The following is a 23,063-nucleotide window of genomic DNA, read 5'->3' as shown; positions in this document are numbered from 1 at the left end:
CCAACACCAACTCCCAGAGTCCACCCAAACTCATGTCCATTGAGTCAGTGATACCATCCAACCATCTCATCCTCTGTCGTCCCCTTCTCCTCCTGCCCACAATCTTTCCCAGAATCAGGGTCTTTTCAAATGAGTCAGCTCTTCGCATCAGTTGGCCAAAGTACTGGAGTTTCAGCTTCAACATCAGACCCTCTAATGAACACCCAGGACTGATCTCCTTTAGGATGGACTGGCTGGATCTCCTTGCAGTCCAAGGGACTCTCAAGAGTCTTCTCCAACACCACAGTTCAAAAGCATCAATTCTTAGGCACTCAGCTTTCTTTATAGTCCAACTCTCACATCCATACATGACTACTGGAAAAACCATAGCCCTGACTAGACAGACCTTTGTTGGCAAAGTAATGTCTCTGCTTTTTAATATGCTATCTAGGTTGGTCCTAACTTTCCTTCCAAGGAGTAAGTGTCTTTTAATTTCATGGCTGCAATCACCATTTGCAGTGATTTTGGAGCCCAGATAAATAAAGTCAGTCACTCTTCCCACTGTTTCCCCATCTATTTGCCATGAGGGGATGGGACCAGATGCCATGATCTTAGTTTTCTGAATGTTGAGCTTTAAGCCAACTTTTTCACTCTCCTCTTTCACTTTCATCATGAGGCTTTTTAGTTCTTCTTCACTTTCTGCCATAGGGTGGTGTCATCTGCATATCTGAGGTTATCGATATTTCTCCCGGCAATCTTGATTCCAGCTTGTGCTTCCTCCAGCCCAACGTTTCTCATGCTATACTCTGCATATAAGTTAAATAAGCAGGGTGACAATATACAGCCTTGATGTACTCCTTTTTCTATTTGGAACCAGTCTGTTGTTCCATGTCCAGTTCTAACTGTTGCTTCCTGACCTGCATACAGGTTTTTCAAGAGGCAGGTCAGGCAGTCCGGTATTCCCATCTCTTTCAGAATTTTCCAGTTTATTGTGATCCACACAGTCAAAGGCTTTGGCATAGTCAATAAAGCAGAAATAGATGTTTTTCTGGAACTCTCTTGCTTTTTCAATGATCCAGCAGATTTGGCAATGTGATCTCTGGTTCCTCTGCCTTTTCTAAAACCAGCTTGAACATCTGGAAGTTCACGGTTCATGTATTACTGAAGTCTGGCTTGGAGAATTTTAAGCATTACTTTACTAGCGTGTGAGATGAGTGCAATTGTGCGGTAGTTTGAGCATTATTTGGCATTTCCTTTCTCAGGGGTTGGAATGAAAACTGACTTTTTCCAGTCCTGTGGCCACTGCTGAGTTTTCCAAATTTGCTGGCACACCGAGTGCAGCACTTTCACAGCACCATCTTTTAGGATTTGAAATAGCTCAACTGGAATTTCATCACCTCCACTAGCTTTGTTCGTAGTGATGCCTCCTAAGGCCCACTTAACTTCACATTCCAGGATGTCTGGCTCTAGGTGAGTGATCACACCATCATGATTAACTGGGTCGTGAAGATCTTTTTTGTACAGTTCTGTGTATTCTTGCCACCTCTTCTTAATGTCCTCTGCTTCTGTTAGGTCCATACCATTTCTGTCCTCTACTGAGTCCATCTTTACATGAAATGTTCCCTTGGTATCTCTAATTTTTTTGAAGATATCTCTAGTCTTTCCTATTCTATTGTTTTCCTCTATTTCTTTGCATTGATTGCTGAGGAAGGCTTTCTTATCTCTCCTTGCTGTTCTTTGGAACTCTGCATTAAAATGGGTATATCTTTCCTTTTCTCCTTTGATTTTTGCTTCTTTTCTTTTCACAGCTATTTGTAAGGCCTCCTCAGTCAGCCATTTTGCTTTTTTGCATTTCTTTTTCCTGGGGATGGTTTTGATCCCTGCTGTATGGAACAGCATACAGATCCCCAAAGTAGACTCTTCTCATATATGGTCCACCATATGTGGTCCATCTTCATTAAAGATGCCAAAGAAACCAAAGGGGGTATTACATGATCCTGGAACAACTGGACATCCATACACAGAAAAGTAAACTTAGATTATATCTTGCATTGATATTAAATTCAACTCAAAATGGATCATGTACCTAAACATAAAAGTTAAAAACTATAAAATTTTAGGAGAAAATATAGGAGAAAACCATTAGATCTTGGGTCAGGAAAGTATATATTAGATATGACACAAAAATAGAATCCATGAAAGAAAAAAATGGTAAACTGGACTTCATCAGAATGAAAGACTTCTCCTCTCACTATTAAAGGATGAAAACACAAGCCACAGACTGGGAGAAAAAAAATTTAGAAACTTGATACAGAACTTATATCCAGACTATAAAGAACTCTGAAAACTTAAGAAAACAAACAACACATTTTAAAAAACAAGCAAAAGATTTGAACAGAACCTTGTAAAAAGATATACAAATGGGAAATAAGTACATGAAAATATGCTAAACATCATCAGTCATTAGGGAGATGCAAATTAAAACTATAAGGGGACACCTGTGCACAACTACAAGGATGGTCAGCATATGAAAACCAACAATACCAATTCTTGGCAAGGATATGGGGGAACTGGGACTCTCATCACTAATACCAGGGAGGTGAAATAGTACAACCACTTGGAAATAAGTTTGGCAGTTTATTTTTTTAAAATGTTTATTTATACTTATTTATTTATTTGGCTGTGTGGGATCTTAGCTGCATCATGTGGATCTTTTATTGCAGTGCACAGTTTCTCTAGTTGTGGCCTCAGTCCTTGGGCTCAGTAGTTGTGGCTGCAGTGCTTGGGCTCAGTAGTTGCAGCATGTGGGATCTGAGTTCCCTGACCGGGGACTGAACCCATGTCCCCTGCACTGCAAGGCAGATTCTTAACCACTGGGCCACTAGGGAAGTCCCAGTTTGGCAATTCCTTTAAAAACTAAAACGTTCCCTGATGGCTCAGATGGTAAAGCGTCTGCCTGCAGTGTGGGAGACCCTGGTTTGATCCCTGGGTTGGGAAGATCCCCTGGAGAAGGAAATGGCAACCCATTCCAGTACTCTTGCCTGGAAAATTCCATGGACTGAGGAGCCTGGTAGGCTACAGTCCATGGGGTCGCAAAGAGACACAACTGAGCGACTTTACTTTCTCTCTTTCAAACCCACTGTATGATCCAGCTATTCTACTCCTAGATACTGACCCAAAACAAATGAACATGTATATCCACAGAAAGACTTGTAAAGGAATAGTCACAATAACTTTATTTCTAACAGCCAAAAACTGGAAACACCCAAAATACCCATCAGTAGGTAAAAAGATAAAACTATGGTGCATCTATAGGATGAAATCTCACATCTATAGGATGTGAGACTTGGTTCACAATGAAAGCTGAGCACCAAAGAACTGATGCTTTTGAACTGTGGTGTTGGAGAAGACTCTTGAGAGTCCCTTGGACTGCAAGGAGATCCAACCAGTCCATCCTAAAAGAAATCAGTCCTGAATATTCATTGGAAGGACTGATGCTGAAGCTGAAGCTCCAACACTTTGGCCAGCTGATGTGAAGAGCTGACTCACTGGAAAAGACCCTGATGCTAGGCAAGACTGAAGGCAGGAGGAGAAACAGACCACAGAGGATGAGATGGTTGGATGGCATCACTGACTCGATGGACATGAATTTGAGCAGGCTCTGGGAGCTGGGATGGACAGGGAAGCCTGTCGTGCTGCAGTCCATGGGGTCCCAAAGACTCGGACACAACTGAGTGACTAGACTGAACTGATGAGATGAAATGCAGGGATATTTCATCTCCCAAGAAAAGGAATGACCTATGATACATCCAAGAACATGGATGAACTTCAAAATAACTGTGCAGGGTAGCAGAAGCCAGACAATAAAAAGTAAATGCTGAGTGATTCTATTTATATAAAATCCTAGAAAATGCAAACTACTTTACAGTGTCAGGAAGTAAATCAGTGGTTGCCTGAAGGGAAGCCAAAAAAGGCAGCAAGCAGCTGTGACAAAAGCGCACAAGGAAGGAAGTTTCCAGGAGCGCCAGGTATACTGGCTACAGTATGGATTTCACAGAGTACATGTATCTTAAAGCTTATAAAACTGTCAAGCCTTCCCTGGTGGTCCAGTGGCCAAGATTCCACACTCCAATGCAAGGAACCCAGGTTCAATCCCTGTCAGGGAACCAGATCCCACACGCCGCAACAAAGACTGAAGATTTCACACAATGCAACTAAGGCCTGGTGCAGTCAAATAAACAAAAATTTTTTTAAAAGCTTATAAAATTACACACTTTAATACACACAGTAGATATGTCATTTACACCTCAACTAAGTTCTTGAAAAATTTTAAACATAAGGAATAACAAGCTAATTTTTTTTTTTAATCTTTCTAACCAACAAGAAGACTGCTTCACGTTGACTCCATTTCTCCTCTTGTATCTGAACAAGGAACTGAAAGACACCAACAAAATCAGACCAGCTGCTCAGGAGCCTAGAAACATGTTAAGGTCTCAGATCTAAGAACTGCTAGATTTTTCTGCAACTCAAATTTGGCACATTGCAAGAAAAACTTCATGTGATTTTGATAAAAGACACTGGAAACTGTTTCAAAAGGAAACAGTACAAGTGCAGAAGGGACTAACTGGGGCAGCTATTGCTGGCTGCACTTGCAGTACTGGAGAAACTTCCCTAGCGTCTCCTCTTCCCACAATACCACAGATCCAAAGCTTGTGCATCCACTTCAGTGTGAAGGTTTTTTCCTCCCTCCTTCTCCTCATTCCCGACTTGACCTATTCCTGATCATTTCTCCACATGATATACACACGGGTAGTCTAAATGCACCAGAGCTGCACCTGATGGCTGGCTCACCAGGTACCCTGGGATCCAGTGCCTGGGCTCTGCTGTCTCAAAGCAGGAAGAGAGGCATGCTTACCACCTGCCGTCTCTAGGACACTCCCGCGGCACCCCCGAGGGACTCCTCTCACGGAGGTCATCTGCGGACGCTCGCAGTATGCGTGCTGATGCTGCACAAGGCCTGTGGTGACATCAGGAGGGGCAGAGTGCAGATCTGCTTTTGAAACACAAACCCAAAATAAAAGTGGCTGTTAATTCAAAACAACATGAACATCAAGTTGCTGTTCAAACTCCATTCAATTAAAGCTTCAGTAGCTGAGCTCTAAGCAAGGAATGTGGCATTCCAATCGACTCTGTCTGCCTGGCTGACCAAGCACACGAGATGCTGTGAACTCTGAACTCTGGACATGGCCATCCAGTTCTCAGAGGGAACTAGGCCAGAAACACCAACCACAGCATAGAATGGCCATGAGGAATACACCTTTCCCAATTTGGCCTAAGGAGGTTTTACTTAGAAATCTCCCTCAATGAAGCAGAAATATATTTTAAATCAATAATATTTTTTGTCGTATTATGAAAAAACTGCCAGGCTTCTATAAACTACCTCTACTCCCCTAAAATGCAAGTTGAATGCCACACAGACACAAACCTTTGCAATCTTCACAGAATAAGCCTACACAGATTAAAAACTATCCCTAGAGTCAGTTCAACATGTCCCATCACTAAGGGGCTGCAATCAGGGTCTTAAGACAGAATGTACTCACCTCACATTTAAAGGCAAACTATGTTAGATACAAAAAGTATTTAAATCACTCCTTCCGTTGTCTGAATGTCCATTCTGGGCTCCATTTTCACCATATGGCATGTTTATCTGTTCTGATACTGGTTGACTGCCGCTGGAGCATCACTGCTACAACTCAGTCCTCCACCAGGAAAGAACCGAGTTTGGACCTAGCGTGACACTCGTCCACTCTCGAGAATGGATACTGCTCTGTAATCTCTTTAGTCTTCAAATGAATGTTCCCACCATCACAGATTTTGATACTTATTTTTTATCTATCATCATAACCTAGAGAGTACGCAACCTAAAATTTTTTTAAATATGTAGAAAGATGAATTTATATGGAAACAAAACACAAACTTACATAGCAGAAAACACCATTTAGAAAAACCTAACTTAAATGACAAGAGTTTCCACAACCCTTGAAAAAGCTAGATATTATGAAATCAGCATTTTAAAGTATGCTTACCACAGAATTCTTTCAGTTTAAAAAGAAATCTCCCCACCTTTCCAATCTAGCAAAATTGAGAGATTTTAACTATATTCATGAAAAAAGGTATAAATGGTAATTCTCAACTACAAAGTAACTTTTTAAATAGCTGCATAAAAATAAACAAACTACACTTCAAAATGAACTACTGTAATTAAATGTACTGCTTTTAAATACAGGTACTTGTGTCCAAATGTTTTCTGCACATTATTTTCCTAGCCCCAAACTGAAACCAACAAATACTTTTTAACATTTTCTACTTATAATTTTTTTATAGTCATTTCTTTCTATATTTCTTTCCTTAGCCCAAATTGAAGAATTCTCCTAGTGTCAGAAACTAAAAAAAGGATGACTTTTATAACAAGGAGAGGGAAGAGGGATATTTTTCAGATTTAAAATTCAGGTCACACAAGTAGGGCATGAAAGCTACAGACAACAGTGAGGTATAAATACAGAGCAAGTCAGACTTTCAGACTACTAGAACTAACCACATAACATGCATGTGAGCACAGGTGAGCAGGAGGGAGGGGAGAGGGGCTCAGCCTCACCTGCAGGAGTCAGGAGCCCCTCAGCCACAGAGGCGACCAACCCACCCTGAAGTCTTTACTGCGAGGACCTTTCTGAGAAAAGAGACGCCCACTCGACTCACCTTACAACTCTGTGAAGTCAAGGGCTGTCTGGTTAGACATTTTAAACTACAGTCAGTTTTTCAAGCTAAATATGCTTTTCTTTCTAACCCACCAGGAAGCAGTGTTAACAACAGCTCAGCAATGGCTGATACAAGCAAACAGTGACTGCTCTGCCCTCCTCTCCACACTGGGGGACCCAGAACAGAGCTTCGGAAAGCTGGACCAAGAGAGAAGAGAAGAGAACACCCAAACGCTGCCGCTTCCCTCGCAGTGGAGGTACTTGTGCATTTCCAAAGAGTGCAATCGCCATGACAAACAGCAAGAATGTGTCCACCTAATGCTGTTTTCAAGCTCTCCCCTGTGAAACTCCTTGAGGGCAGGTGGGCTGTAATCACCAGCCATTTGTAGGCTCCCCAGGAGAGTGACCACAACAATCCTGGCGGGTACTTCCAGAGGAGCCTTCTCTCCTAAAGCAAACCGCCCAGGACGGCCCTGACAGTGCGACCCTGGCTCCTCCACGTGCTGGGAGCAGGTCAAGGCATCGTGAATTCTCACCTAAGAAGACATCACGAGCTCGACAGAAATTTATAGACATTGGCACTGACTCAAACCAGTAACAAATGAAGAGCATCAGTGATGTGCCCACAGAGGAAATGAAGGCGTCGGGCACTTACAACACCCAGTCCAGCCAAATGACCAGTATCTTGCATGGAAGCAGCTCAGCGCCTGAGACCAGCACATGCCTGGGGGGCACTTAACCTGCTGGGACCCCATCAGAAACACTGGCCTGTCGTGGGCGCACCGCAGATGCACTGTTCTGGTTTTAGCAGAACAGCAACTAACAGCAAAGAAAAGGAACAGGAATCAGAAAGCTATGGGTCAGCCTGGCTCCACCACAGCCAGCGGTGTGGTCTCAGCCAGGGCAGTCCCCAACTGAGCTCTTCCTCCTCGTCAGATGACCCCCAACAACGGCAATGCACCACCCCAGGAGTACACTTCTTAAGGCACTCCTGCAAGAATGCATGTGCGCTCTGCATGCCAGCTAAGTTACGATTTTTGCATCAAAAAATATGACTTCAAATGGTGAAAGCTTAGCAATGTTTTCCTAAGATTAACATAATTTAAAGGACGGGGTGACTTGGAAAAGGTCTAGGCATCTTTATGACTGAGCTGTGACTTACATCTCTTTCAGACTGAGGACTGTCTAACCCTGTGTGTAGAGGAAGAAAGGCCCTCCATGGCTGCAGCCCCAGCCCCACCTTGGGACACCCAGCACAGGGACAACTGAGGGCTGCGGCTGTGCACAGAAGGGAGGAACAAAAGACCGCGTTGCAGGTGGCAGGCCTCCTGACAGCCAGGGACACCTGTGCCGGCCGCCCCTCCAGAGCAGAAGCACCAGCTCTTGTCCAGGTCTCCAGGGGAGGCCCACCCAGGGTCTGGGGCTGCCAAACCACAGAGGCACCAGAAACCACTTTTGTCACCAAAAGGACACTTTCCATACAAAGAGGAGAAGGTGGGTCTGAGGAGGGGCGGGGGCTCCTCTGCCTGGAGGGGTCCCCACAGCTGTACTGACCTACGCGGGCGAGGGCCGCGGGGCCGGCAAGTGCAGCGGCAGCACTGGGCGTGACGGCAGGCTGCCCTCCCGGGTGAGATGAGGTGGAGGACGCAGAGGAGGAGGTGGACGAGCCCTGAATGGCCGGCTCGGGCCAGGGCTCGACGCTGGGGCGGCTCTGCAGCGGAGCGGAGGCCAGTCGCCCGGGGCGCTGTAAAGAGCCCTCATCTTCTGAGGCAGATGACGTGTCTGTGGTCAAAATAACGACGACAGGCATGAGGGGGGCATCCTTGGGGGCGGGGTTCCCACACCGGCCCGGCCTGCGCCCTGCGCACCCGCACGTCCAGGAGGGCCTATGTGTGACTGACCATGAGTGAGACCCAGGGCCACATGGAAGCTGGCTGCACCCTGGGCTCCCCCAAAGTACTTGGTCACAGGGCGCCATGCCCAGGGATGCAGCTGGTCCAACCCTGACCACTTTAGTGCATGCCGTGGGGCCCTGGGGGCCCCGAATAGCAGAGGTGACCTATGCCCCGTGGGTGCCTGATCCCAGTGAGGCCTTGCCCAGCACCTGCGCACCCTGGAGGATGTGCCTGAGCTCTGAAAAGAGCCCCGCCTCAGGCAATAAAAGTAACCTGAATTCTGGTTCTGTCAAGTCTGCATTTTATCATGGGTTTCATTATTATTAGGAAGTTCTTTAAAAACTGGGTAGTATCTATGGTTATATTTGGTAGAAAATAATTTGGCATAAATTTCTAAGACTTTTTTTCAACAACATAAACTTTTTTTAAGTCAGGAAGCATCAGCAAAACACTGCACTATCCTGTGGACCTGGTGTGGCTGTTTTACCACGTCGGCAAACCAAACACGCCCGTCACCAGCTTTGTGACTTCAATAACCAGACAGGCAGCACTGTGCTCCCAGCATCTGGATGAGCTTTCCAGGAAACTTAAAACACACTAACTATCCTGAAGAGAGGCCGCATTAAGAGTTTTCATTTCTAATGGTAATGAAACAACAAAAACAAAACAAATCAAAAACCCTCCAAACGGTCTTATTCTTTTCCATTTAAGACCTGGTAACAACATAACAGATAATATTGGGTTGGCCAAAAAGTTCGCTGCTTTTTCTGTAAGATGGCTCTAGTAGTGCTTAGCTGTCTTCAACTTCATTCAAGACAATTTTGTTAGACTGTATTGTGACAGCTGTCATATCAGCACTCATTTAAAAAAAAAAAAACAACTTATCAAAACTAGTGAATTTTTATGTACCAACTTTAATATTGAAGATGGAAGGGAAAAAGCAACATTTTCACATGTTATGCTTTATTATTTCCAGAAAGGTAAAAATGCAACTGAAATGCAAAAACGGATTTGTGCAGTGTGTAGAGAAGGTGTTGTGACTGATCAGACATGTCAAACGTGGTTTGCTAAGTTTCATGAGGGAAATTTCTTGCTAGACAATGCTCCATGGTCAGGTAGACCAGTTGAAATTGATCATGATCAAATTGAGACATTAACTGAGAACAATCAGTGTTATGCCAGGTGAGAGATAGCTGACATACACAAAATATCCAAATCAAGTGCTGAAAATAATTTGCACCAGTTCAGTTATATTCATCAATTTGATCTTTGGGTTCCCCATTAGTTAAGCAAAAAAACAAAAACAAAAACAACTCCTTGACTGTATTTCCACGTATGATTCTCAACTTAAACACGATGAAAACATTCCATTTTTAACATAAACTGTGACAGCTGATAAAAAGTGGACCTTGTACAATAATAGGGAATGGAACAGATCACGTGGCAAGCGAAATAAACCACCACCAACTACACCAAAGACTGGTCTTCATCCAAAGAAGGTGATGTTGTGTACACGGTAGGAGTGGAAGGGAGTCCTTCATCATGAGCTCCTTCTGGAAAACCAAACAACTAATTGCAACAAGTACTGCTTCCAATTAGACCAAGTGAAACCAGCACTCAACAAAAAGCATCCGGGATTAGTCAGGAGAAAACACATCAGCTTCCATCTGGATAACACAAGACCGTATGTTTATTTGACGACCAGGCAAAAACTGTTACAGCTTGGCTGGGAAGTTCTGATTTATCTGCCATATTCACCAGACATTGCACCTTTGGATGTCCATTTATTTTGGGCCTTACAAAATTCTCTTAATGAAAAAATTTTCAGTTCCCTGGAAGACTGTATAAAAGGCACCTGGAACAGTTCTTTGATCAAAAAGATAACAAGTTTGGGGAATGGAAATATGAAATTGCCTGAAAAATAACAGAAGGTAGTGGAACAAAATGGTGACTACATTGTTCAATAAAGTTCTTGATGAAAGGGAGAAATGTGTCTTTTTTCTTAAAAAAAAAAAAAAAAACAACTCAAGGAACTTTTTGACCAACTCAATGAGAATAATTTTAAACTTCTGAATTCATGGAACTCTGTCACCCCATAAAGCACTTACTGCTGGTTCCCCTCTTTACTAAAAGACACAAATTACATCTTAGTGAAAAAATTAAAATCTATATAGACGATCTATTGGAAGCAAGCTCAATGCATGCACAGAAACGTGCATGAGCACACACACACTCCTCACCACAATCAGAAGCCTGCTCCATCTCAATGGGAAACCCTGCCCAAGCCGCCCCAACCCTGCCCAGGCGGTCCCAACCCTAATCAGTACCTGGGGGTGTGTAGGCCTCCACAGACGCGTGCGTGAGGACAGAGCGCCTCTTGGATGGCATGGGCATCTTCCTCTCTTTGTATTTGGCCAAAGCTGCCTGCACGGCCTCGGTGTGAACATCTGCACAGAAACAACAGCAGCAAAAGCACCTGTTACAAGATTCCTGATGAAGGAACAAAACCATGGTTCATGTTTTTAATCTGGTTTCATTGAGTATAAAAGGAACACAAGGTCAGCCTACATGTGGGTCCACACACTGGTCCTAGATTTCTACAAATATTCCTTGGTTTATAGATTCGACTTCACAAGTATTTTCAGATTTAAACCAGGAAATCCCCAAAACTGAAAATAAAATGAAACAGATGAACCTAATGCACTCTGATTATGGTATAAACCACTACAAGCAGCACTAAAGCTCTGTGGTCATATTGTCTGAGCTGCTGTCCCAGTCAAGCCCCAGGATGGGCAGAGCCATGGAAGGAACCAAGCTATTCCTGTAGTCGTACGGCCGGGGGTGGTGGGGGTCCCGTCACACCGCCACGCTTGTGGTCAAGTGCAAGAGAGCCAACGAAGAGGGGCCTGATGGCCTCACCCCATCATTCCTCCCTAGAAACCAAGATGCTCACAGGGAGAGAAGGGATACACACAGAGACTCCAGGAGTGAGGGGAATACTGCAGTCCTGAATCTGAATGGAAATTATCAGCATGAACACACGTGGCATTTTATCTTTAAATAGCATGTCTTACTTTAGTCTCTAAAAATGTCTAGAAATGATGACCAGCCTGAGTGCAATGAGCACCCCTACCATCCAGGCTGCAGTCTTACAACACTGACCTCACTGCGAGAACCCTGAGAAATGTGGGTTCCAGGGTGCAGGAAGTGGCAGAGGGTTCTGGAGAATCTCATCCTACCAATCAACAAGTTCCTGGCCAGCAACCCAATGCTGGAGCCGACAGAGAAGCACCCCCAAAGAAAAAGGTTGGGGCAGTCTGAATACCACCAAGGACAAAAACAAGATCAGAGAAAAGAAAGGAAGAAAAAGAGGAAGTAAAACTAACTGGCTGCCATTGGAGGATACCAGTGACACAAGCTACTGTTTTGAAAAACATTAACTGGATGGAAAGAACCGAGCATCTCTCCCGGCTCTCCTGTGCCGTGTGATGAGAACAAGCTGCTTGCTCTTCACAGAAGTGGTCCAGCTGTCCTGCCACCAAATCCACCCTAATGAACCAAGGGATCAACCCTGCCAGCATCTCAGGGAGGGGAGAGACACAGGTCCGCAGTGCCTGTGGTGGGAAAACACTGGTCCAGAAGTGACCTGCTAGAGCCATGGAGCCAGGAGCAGCCAGGCCACAGCCAAGGCCCCAGACCAAGTTATCACCGGCGGAAACACACACCGACAATCTGCGACATGTACATCTTATCTGGATCGTGGGTGCAAACTGCTTTATAAAATTTGAACACATGGGTATTTGATACTAAGGAATTACTGCTAATTATTCTGTGATAATGGAGCTATCTTTTAGAGATACACACACTCTTCAGATATAGAAACCAAGAGTATTAGGACATCTAGGTAAAATGACATGATCTCTGAGATTTGCTTCAGAATCACACAGGAAGGGAAGAAGCAGCAGGGGCTGATGAAGAAGCCAAGACTGGGCCTGAGCATGGTGGCAATCGTGGCACTGGGCAAGTCCAGGGCTCAGTACACCACCAAGGCCACCTTTGTATGTGTTTGCATTTTTCCCCAACAAGATGTTTTTAAACAGCATTTAGAAACCTTATAGTAAAATGGTTCATAGGGTACTAAGGATGAAAATTTACACCTAAGCATATTACAATAAAATTTACCAATATCAAAAAAAAAAAAATTACCAATATCAAAGATAACCAGTCAATCCAAAAGCTTCTAGAGAAACAGTCTTGATGGATCAGGAAACAGGCTAAATTTACCAATGGTAATCACCAAATACAAGGCAACACAGCTGAAGAAACGAGTTTTGAACCTGTAATTTTATATCCAGCCAAAGTAACATTTAAACTTCAGGGTCTAATAAAAATACTCCCAGAAAGAGAAGAAAGACTGTGTTCAGAAGAGAGACAAACCTAGGAGCCCCTGCAAGATATTGGGCTTGACTGTGAGCACAGACTTTTTACACTGTGGCTGCCTTAGAAACAAACAAACAACCTAAGTACAGATAACAATCAAGAACTAAAAATCTACACAATACCAACATAGGCATATAAAGCAACAGATCCAAGAAGCTCAACAAACCCCAAGCCCAAGAAACAAATAAACTTATACCAAGGCACATAATAATCAGATCACTCAAAACCTGCGATAAAGAGAAAAACCGTAAAAGTGCCAGAGGGAAGAAAGGCACAGGATATACCAGGGAACAATGATAAGGAATAAACCTGGAGGAAGGAGCGGACATACCCATGTGAACAATGACTGCTAAGCTGCCATTATTAGGCGAGCTGGCGCTGCCATGACAACGGACGAACCCATCAAGAGAACAGAACGGAGTCCAGAAAGTCACCCATGAGCAGCTGCATTTAGACAAAGGAGCGAGGGCATGGGGACAACGGGATTCCCACATGCAAGAAAGTCAGCTTTGTACCACACCCTGAACTCACATTAAAATTAACAAAATCTAAACCACAGACCTAAAGGTAAAAACCTAAAACTACAAAACTTCTAGAAAAAAACACAGGTAAGAATCTTTGTGACTTTGGGTTTGGCACAGATTTCTTAGATACAAGAACAAAAGCACTATTCAAGAAAGAAAAGGAAGGGATAAGCCACATTTCATTAAAATTAAAAACTTCTGCTACAAAAGCCACTGTAAGAGAATTCAGAGAAGACAAGCCTTGGAGAAAATATGAGCAAAGAACATTTATGGTGAAGGTCTTATTTTCAGAAAGTAAAGAACAAGAACCAGATACAGTTCACAAGGGCAGAAATCAGGTCCTCAACATCAGTTACATGTAAATAGAGGTGACAGGGAACGGGAGGTGAGGACAGGCAGGGGACCTCTGGTGACCTCACTCAGGGTGCATGGACACGTGTCCATTTTGTGCCCAGGGCTCCACTGGCGGAATGCTGATGGGGCCGTTTCCAATGTTCTATGTTACAGGCATCATTGATGTAATACAAAAAGAAATCATTGTCAGTGTGGGGAAGTTTTTTTAAATGTATATTAAATCGGTAAGAAATTATCTGATCAATATTTTCCTCAAACCACATCATCACACTCCCACGTTAACCAACCATTTAAAATCTTCATTTTTATAAACATATAATAGCCAGGACATGGAAGCAACCTAGATGCCCGTTAGCTGACAAATGGATAAGAAAGCTGTGGTGCATATACACAATGGAATATTACTCAGCCATTAAAAAGAATACATTTGAATCAGTTCTAATGAGATGGATGAAACTGGTTACCATTATACAGAGTGAAGTAAGCCAGAAAGATAAACACCAATACAGTATACTAACGCATATATATGGAATTTAGAAAGATGGTAACAATAATCCTATATGCAAGACAGAAAAAGTGACACAGATATACAGAACAGACTTTTGGACTCTATGGGAGAAGGTGAGGGTGGGATGTTTTAAGACAACAGCATCAAAACATGTATATTATCAAGTGTGAAACAGATCTCCAGTGCAGGTTGGATGCATAAGACAAGTGCTCGGGGCTGGTGCACTGGGAAGACCCAGAGGGATGGGATGGAGAGGGAGGCGGGAGGGGGGATCAGGATGGGGAACACATGTAAATCCATGGCTGATTCATGTCAATGTATGGCAAAAACCACTACAATATTGTAAAGTAATTAGCCTCCAACTAATAAAAATAATTGGGGGAAAAAAACAAAAATAAAAAAATAAAATCTTCATTTTTAAAAAAAAATTCTTAAAACGAAATGGCCATTCTTTGTCTATCTTGAAAGTTTTCTTTTATAAAAGCTTACTGAGTTTAAATGTAAAAGAAATATTTAATCACACAACAGTGAAAATGTTAAACAAGCAAAAAAGTGTTCAAAAGCTACTGATATCTAATCTGTAACAGGAAGCACAGGACTTCTCTGGTGGCTTGGTGGTAAAGAATCCGCCTGCCAGTGCTGGAGACACAGGTTCCATCCCTGGTCCAGGAAGATCCCACATGCCTCGGAGCAACTAAACTTGTGCACCGCAACTAGTTAGCCTGTGCTCTGGAGCATGTGAGCCACAACTCCTGAAGCCCACATACCCTAAATCCTGTGCTCCACAAAGAGAAGCCACTGCAATGAGAAGCCCACACAGCAACAAGGACCCAGCACTGCCAAAAAGAATAAATAAATAAAATGATCATTGGAAGCATCCATTTTTTCAATAGATATCCTGATAATTCAAATAAAATGCCAGAGATAAATTCAAATATTTATAAAAGCACTAACAGAGTGGCAGAAATCTAATTAGAAGGAAATCTCCAAAATTACAGAAAAATAAAATACTTAAACACGTAGAGTAGTAGAGTGGTTCCCTACTGGGCAAATCCACCAACACCAACCCCAAAGTTCCTGTAGAAAAATGGACACAGGCATTTACAGAAATGATTTCAATGGTGAGGAAGATTTTGCTTTCTTCTAAGACGTCTATACACAACTGCTGAGAGGAGCATGCTCACACTCCAGGCTACGCTAAAACATACTGAGATCTATGGAAGTTTTGTTTTTTTCTTGAAAACCACGAAGCAGTAAGTCACAGTTCAGAGAAGGCCCTCTCTGCAGCGGAGCTGTAGTGTCCGAGCAGAGGACCGGAGCGCTCGGAGCCCTACCTGACCGGAAGCGCTCATCCCGGGCGTTGCTGGGCCGCGGCTTGGGCTGCTTGGGCGCGGGGGCCGAGGCTTGTGCGGGCCCGAGGATGCGATTCTCCACTTGCAGGGAGGGGTCTACTCCTGAAACAATTTCACAGAAACACCTTCAGTAAACAACCTGCTTTTCCAACAATAGAAAAAACCCATGCAGAATAGCACACACCTCTCGCATGCTGCTGCACAAGCATGCATGCCGGGGCCCCAGAGCCCAGAAGACCCTAAATCTGGAGGTTGGGGCTGAGACATCGATGTCAGCTTCCAGCCCCTCCCTGTCAGCAGCTCTGGGCCCCGAGCTTGGTGCACATGGTGCATGAGGCCAGCTCTCTAGGGCCAGCTTTCTCGCAACCCCCTCCCTTCCCTCTCACTGGCCCTGGTGTCAGCAAGCCCAGCAGGAAGCAGCCCATGAACCCATCACCCAGGTGTTGACAGCCGCCCTCAGACACAGGAAGAAAGCCAATGAGAGGCTCGGAGACTTCGGGTACTAACCACCTGGGCCTGTGACACCTGTGTCTCCAACCTGACGGGAGGCCAGCTCTCTGTGCCTGTTGCAGCCCCATGACTAAAACACCCATGGCCAGCCAACACCCAGGCCATCAGGACGTCATGTGTTGAGTAAAGGACAAGCATGAGCCTGCAGGGTCATTTAACAGAGTCCCTGGTCCTGCGTGAGCACTAGATTGTTTCAAGATGTCCCAGAAAAACAGCCTTAGCCACCAGCACTTAGAACCCCCTGAAAAGCAGCAGCCTGTCCCCACCTCAGCATTGGCCACCACAGGACTGGAAAAGATCAGTTTTCATTCCAATCCCAAAGAACAACAATGCCAAAGAATGTTCAAACTAACGTACAATCACACTCATCTCACACACTAGCAAAGTAATGCTCAAAATTCCAAGGCTTCAACAATAGGTGAACTGAGAACTTCCAGATGTTCAAGCTGGATTTAGAAAAGGCAGAGGGACCAGAGATCAACTTGCCAACATCTGCTAGATCATCATAAAAGCAAGAGAATCCCAGAAAAACATCTATTTCTGTGTTATTGACTACAACAAAGCTTTTGACTGTGTGGATCACAACAAACTGTGGAAAATTCTTCAAGAGATGGGAATACCAGATCACCTTCCCTGCCTCCTGAGAAGTCGGTATGCAGGTCAAGAAGCAACAGAACTGGACACGGAACAACAGACTGGTTCCAAATAGGGAAAGGAGTATGTCAAGGCTGTATACTGTCACCTGCTTATTTAACTTATATGCAGAGTACATCATGCAAAATGCTGGGCTGGATGAAGCAAAGCTGGAATCAAGACTGCCAGCAGAAATATCAATAACCTCAGATATGCAGATGATACCACCCTTATAGCAGAAAGAGAAGAACTAAAGAGCCTCTTGATGAAAGTGAAAGAGGAGAGTGGAAAACCCGGCTTAAAACTCAATATCCAACAAACGAAGATCATGGCATCTGATCCTATCACTTCATGGCAAATAGATGGGGAAACAATGGAAACAGTGACAGACTTTATTTTGTTGGGCTCCAAAATCACTGCAGATGGTGACTGCAGCCCTGAAATTAAAAGACACTTCCTCCTTGGAAGAAAAGCTATGAACAAACTAGACAGCATGTTAAAAAGCAGAGACATTACTTTGCTGACAAAGGTCTGTCTAGTCAAAGCTACAGTTTTTCCAGTATTTACATATGGATGTGACAGTTGGACCATAAAGAAAGCTGAGCACCAAAGAATTGATGCTTTTGAACTGTGGTGTGAAGAAGACTTTTGAGAATCCCTTGGACTGCAAGGAGATCCAACCAGTCAATCCTAAAGGAAATCGTCCTGAATATTCACTGGAAGGACTGATGCTCAAGCTGAAGCTCCAATATTTTGGCCACCTAATGCGAACAGCCAACTCATCAGAAGAGACCCTGATGCTAGCAAAGACTGAAGGCAGGAGAAGGGGACAACAGAGGACAAGATGGTTGGATGGCATCCCTGACTTGATGGCCATGAGTTTGAGCAAGCTCTGGGAATTGGTGATGGATGGGAAGCCTGGGGTGCTGCAGTCCACAGGGTCGCAAAGAGTTGAACACGACTGAGTGACTGACCTGATCTGAACTGCCCCACCTGGGCTTCAGGGGGTCATGACCTCCAACGCTGCTCATGAAAAGGCCACCTGACCCCAGCTCTCTAGGATGACACCCAGAGAGGACAGAGGGGACAGGAGACGTGGGGGCCCTCACTCCGCTGCCTGAGCCTCCAGGCATCTCTGTGACTGAGGAGCCCCTGGGACACCAGCTCTGGCTCTGCAGACAGGAAGGAGCTGCCCCCAAGACTGGCCGACCTCCAGGTGTGGGTGCAGAATGCTGCCGTTGCTGATGTTTATGTACCAGGTTTGGAGTGTTAGTTAGCTCTTCAAAACTGAACATATACACACATACATGTATGCAACATGCAGCAATACTGATCAGCACTGCTTCTGGCTTTTTGTTTCTTGGACTGACTGGAACAAATTTCCCTAAAATCCATAATGGAGAACACAGAATTGTATGCATTACAGACTGTAAACAGGTATACTTGCAAAGTGATGTGTAAATATAGGGACATCCTTGCATTTTTATTCCAAAATACAGTGCTTTTATTGAGATTGATTAATTTAAGAAAGATATAAAGCCCAATGGGAAACCACTGGATGAAAGAGTAGGTATATTTTTAGTCTTAACAGGTATCTAGAGAGAACTTCTCAGGCCACAGCAGTTCGCATTCCCACAGGGTGCCATTTCCCCATGTCTCTGTCAGCACTGGATGTTACAAATTTTAGAATCTTGCCAATCTGACAGGAGAATGGTTCACTAATTTGCATTCCCGTATCTACGGGTTGAACATCCGTACGTCCTATTCTTTGAATTCTATTAATTCTATCCATCCAGCTAAGGTGCCCCCAAAGGGCTTCCCAGGTGGCTCAGTGGTAAAGAACCTGCCTGTAATGCAGGAGATGTGGGTTCAATCCCTGGGTCAGGAAGATCCACTGGTGAACAAAATGGCAACCCACTCCAGTATTCTTGCCTAGAAAATCTCATGGACAGAGGAGCCTGGCATACTACAGTTCAAGGGGTTGCAAAAAGTCAGACATGACTGAGCGACTGAGCATGCATGCATGCAAGGAGCCCCCAAAGGACCTGCAGGGAGCCCTGGTCAGCTAGAGGCTCCACCCTACACTGGACATGCCCCCAGGCCATGGCCAGCCAGCTGCAGCTCAGTCACTCTGCAGTGCTTCCTTTCTAGAGAGACAATCATAACCTGCTTCCCTGCCCCCCGCCCAGGTCTCTCATCGTGTCATTACTCAAACATTATTCAATATTCTCCTGAATTTTATAGTATTTTGTAATTACAAACATACTTGGAGCTTTACTTCTGAAGTTTACGTCCACTGATGCTGCAGAGGAAAGGGGGTCCCACTGTGGCCTCCACAGGCACCGAACCAGTTACTAAATAAATCTTCCCTCCTTTGAATTCTCCTGAATCGTTTCTAGACGGGCTCCCCTTACACTGTTCAGTTGTCCACGCATCTACCAACACCCTGTGGTTGGGACTACCAAGGGCACATGACCAAAGTTTAACACCCTGAAGGCCAAGCCTTTCTCCCTGGTATTCCTCCTCAACAGTATACTAGCTACTCTCAGAACTTTTCTCCTCCAAGTGAGTTATTTCCAACGCCAGGTTTGGGGGAAAAAAAAAATCAACGACTGCTATTCAGACTGGATTACGTTTTGTCACATATTAATTTAGAAACTACTACTTTTATAATATTAAATTTTTGCATCTAAGATATTGGTATATTTCTTCCTATTTTAGGATCCTGGTTACTTCTTTCAAATAGCTTGTATGATCCTAATATAGATCCTGTGGCTTTCTTGCTAAATGTATTAAAAACATTTGACAGTTTTTTTGCCATTATGAATGTGAGCTGTTTTATTAACAGAAATATTGCCAGAGAAAAGCTACTGATTCTTACATATTTGTCTTCTATACAAACCAAGACGCTTACTAATTCTAACAGCCAAGTAAGCAGTCACCTAGGTTTCAAAGTAGAAAACAACAGCACCTGTGTGAGGGTGGAGGCCTGCTGTTTGTCCGCAGTGCTGCCTGGGCACTGGCCTGCCACAGAGGGCCTTGGGAGCAGCCCAGCGGGCTTCTCGTTTGCCTGCTAACAATTAGGGTTTCCTCTGGTAGAATATTTATGAAAGTCTTTAGGCCATTTTCCTACTGGGCTTTTTTAAAAAAATCACACTGGGGAACTTTCTGGCTCTTTATAAAGTTTAAATTAATTAAAATTAAATTTAAAAAATGCAGTGTCTTAGTCACGCTACCACACCTCAAGTGCTCAGAAGCCACACGTGGTAAGTGCTCAGTGGACTGGACAATGGGGCTGCAGACCATTCCCGCTCTGGCAAAAGGTCTCCTGGATGCTGCTGCTTCACCGGCTCGGGACTCTAGCCCTTTTTCTCTTATGTATGTTAGGATCATCTTCTCCTATACTGTGGCTTGTCTATAATCTCTTTATGGGAACTTCTGATAAAACATGATTCTTAATTTTAACACACTCTAATTTACCAACCTTTTCCTTTTCAGTTGCTGCTTTTTGGTACCTCCAGGGACTTGAGAAATCCCTCCTCCTGTCTAGAGATGGTGAGTTTTCATATACAATCTTCCAAAGGTGCTATAAGTTTTGCCTTTCTCACTAAAGCCCTTCATATCTGGCTTCTGTGTCTTAAGGAACCGTGCCAGCATTGTGAGCTGCAACACCACTCCCACCATAAGCCTGGTCCCCACAGCCATACATGTCTGTCTGGGTCCACGTTGTTTGTGAATCGAGCTATCTACCCTTGGGCGAAACCAGGCTGTCTTAATGACAGAGTGCTATTAACTCCTCACATCATAACCAGCAAATCCTCCAACCTTCTTCTTCTTTTTTATCATTATTTTGAATCCCTTAGCCCTTTAAACTTATATATAAATTTTTTAACTTCTTTTTTTTGCCATGCTGCACAAGCCATGTGGGATCTTAATTCCCTGACCAGGGATGGAACCTGCGCCCCCCTGGAGTGGAAGCATGGAGTCTTAACCATTGGCCTGCCAGGGAAGTCTCAAACTTCTATATAAATTTTAAAACCAGCTTCTTAAATTCCACCCCCCAAAAACTGTCTGTGCTGAAACACTGAAGGTGCTGACTCTGAAGATCAATATAAGGTGGGAGAACTCACATCTTTATAATATGTTTTCCAAACCTAAGTAAGGAAATGTTCTTTACTAAAATCATAAAAATAATCATGGTCTATGATAATGAAAATAACATAAATCCTATTTGGGGATGAAATCTATACCAAACCAGAGACATAAACTTTAATCTATGACTTTGGACTTTATAATTTAATATTAGACACATTATTTTCCCAGCCCTTATTAATAAAATATGAAACTACCAAGGTCAAACTCTAACATCAATTTTTAAATCAGTTTTATAAGACCTGTGTTAACCTCACCTTGAATGAGGGGTACGCAGCGTGCAAGCAGCTTTGCTCTTTTCTTTTCATATCCTTTTTGAGTGATGTCACCTAAAACAACAATAGAAAAATAGAATTACATTTCTTCTAAAGTTCCCCCAAATTTTTAATTAGAAGTTCATTCATAATGGAAAAACTGGAAACACTTATGTTCTTCCACTGGTGACTGAATAAAGAAAGGATGAGGTGTCCAAATAAGGCAGTGCTACGCAGCAGTAAGAAGGAGCAAACTGCTGACAGACGGTAGTCTGGGTGGGTCTTACAGGCATACAGCTAAGTGACAGAAGCCAGGCTCCAAAGGCTCCAAGCAGAATGGTTCCGGTCACATGACACCTGGAAAAGACACTGTTAAAGGCAGCGTCAGACTACCGCCATGGCAAGGGCTTTAGGAGGACTGACCAGAGTCGGATGAGGGAATCCTGCGGGGGGTGAAGCCGGTCCACGCTGTGATCATGGTGCTGGTTCTACGACGACAAGCTGGTCCAGAGCTCAGAGAACTACACCCCAGGAAGGCTGAGTCCAACAGTATGTAAACACTTCAATATCCAAAATCTGAGATCAGCATCTCGGGGGAGCATGTTAGAACTGTAGACTCTGAGGCCACACCCCAGACTGACAGAATCCGATGTGCATTTCACTGGATGCCCACGTGACTGCGCAGATTTGAGCTATGGAGTCTTGGTGTGAGGACCCACAGAAACCAACCCTCGCATCCCACAGGGCATCCCTAGGCCAGGACTCAGGTTCTGATAAATTATCATAAAGAAGAACAGCCTAAAAAGGAACTAACCTACCCAGGAACAAGGCAGGAAATGTGTCTGCAGGGAAATGCTTCTCATCTAAGCACACCAGCTGATTTCCTGGACAACTCAAGCACTTGGGGTGGATTCTGTGTGTTTTTGACCAGAAACACTTTACAGTGTCCACTAGTATCTTGTTCTTCAAGTGAACTGTCTTCAACAGAGAGCTTCAAGTGTTCTGCAAGCCCTCCTGGCATCCCCTCCCTGTCCCTCATTACCCCACCATCCACTCACCCCAAACAAGCCCGCCAAGCAAGGAGGCTGCTGGGAGTCAGAAGGCAGCCTGCCATCACACGCCGAGCACTGCACCAAGTACTTCCTTAGCTGTCAAAGGACCAGCACTTCTGAATGTCTGACACGTACACTAAGCCCCCCTGAAGCCCTCTGGGAGAACGTTAGCCCACCACCCACAGAAGATGAGCCTAAGGTCAGGCAGTCTGGTCCGGCCCTGGGCTTGACACAGCCCTTGCTTTGAGCACGGCTCACTCGGTCGGGCCCCTCCCCACCCCCATCCTGTGAGTCACCGCTCACCTTCGCCTTACTCTCCCAACAACCCCACAGGAAACTCCTCTATTGCCTCGAGTGCCTTTTAATTTGAACATGGTCTGTAGAACAAATGCCGCTTTAAAGTCCAGGTATTTTTACTTTACCTGAACAATATCATACAATAAATTTCACTCTACTGCCAATTTTTTCCATTAAATACTTCATTTTTTAAATTTATATTTAAACTGGAGGATAATTGCTTTACAGAATTTTGTTGTTTTCTGTCACACCTCAACATCAATCAGCCATAGGTATATATATCTCCCCTCCCTCCTGACCCTCCCTCCCATCTCCCTCCCCATCCCACCCCTCTAGGTTGATACAGAGCCCCTGTTTG

General features: G+C 44.2%; 1 protein-coding gene across 5 annotated transcripts in view; it reads right to left on the bottom strand.

Moving 5' to 3' along the window:
• Window positions 1-23,063, bottom strand: part of DIP2A (disco interacting protein 2 homolog A) — a 108,633-nt gene that overhangs the window by 68,124 nt on the left and 17,446 nt on the right. For 3 of the 5 annotated variants that reach the window (XM_043474660.1, XM_043474656.1, XM_043474658.1), the window contains exons 2-6: window positions 21,360-21,431; window positions 15,790-15,909; window positions 10,957-11,076; window positions 8,289-8,516; window positions 4,895-5,032 (exon numbers count right to left, since the gene is read on the bottom strand). In XM_043474660.1, coding sequence (XP_043330595.1) covers window positions 4,895-5,032; window positions 8,289-8,516; window positions 10,957-11,076; window positions 15,790-15,909; window positions 21,360-21,431 — 678 coding nt within the window. The remainder of the gene's footprint in view (window positions 1-4,894; window positions 5,033-8,288; window positions 8,517-10,956; window positions 11,077-15,789; window positions 15,910-21,359; window positions 21,432-23,063) is intronic. The other 2 variants (XM_043474657.1, XM_043474659.1) reach the window with 2 other exon arrangements.

The sequence above is a fragment of the Cervus canadensis genome, chromosome 7 (genome assembly GCF_019320065.1).
Source record: "Cervus canadensis isolate Bull #8, Minnesota chromosome 7, ASM1932006v1, whole genome shotgun sequence".
NCBI classification, from domain to species: domain Eukaryota; kingdom Metazoa; phylum Chordata; class Mammalia; order Artiodactyla; family Cervidae; genus Cervus; species Cervus canadensis.
The sequence above is the reverse complement of the archived record's forward strand: the minus strand, read 5'-3'. Positions and strand labels throughout refer to the sequence as shown.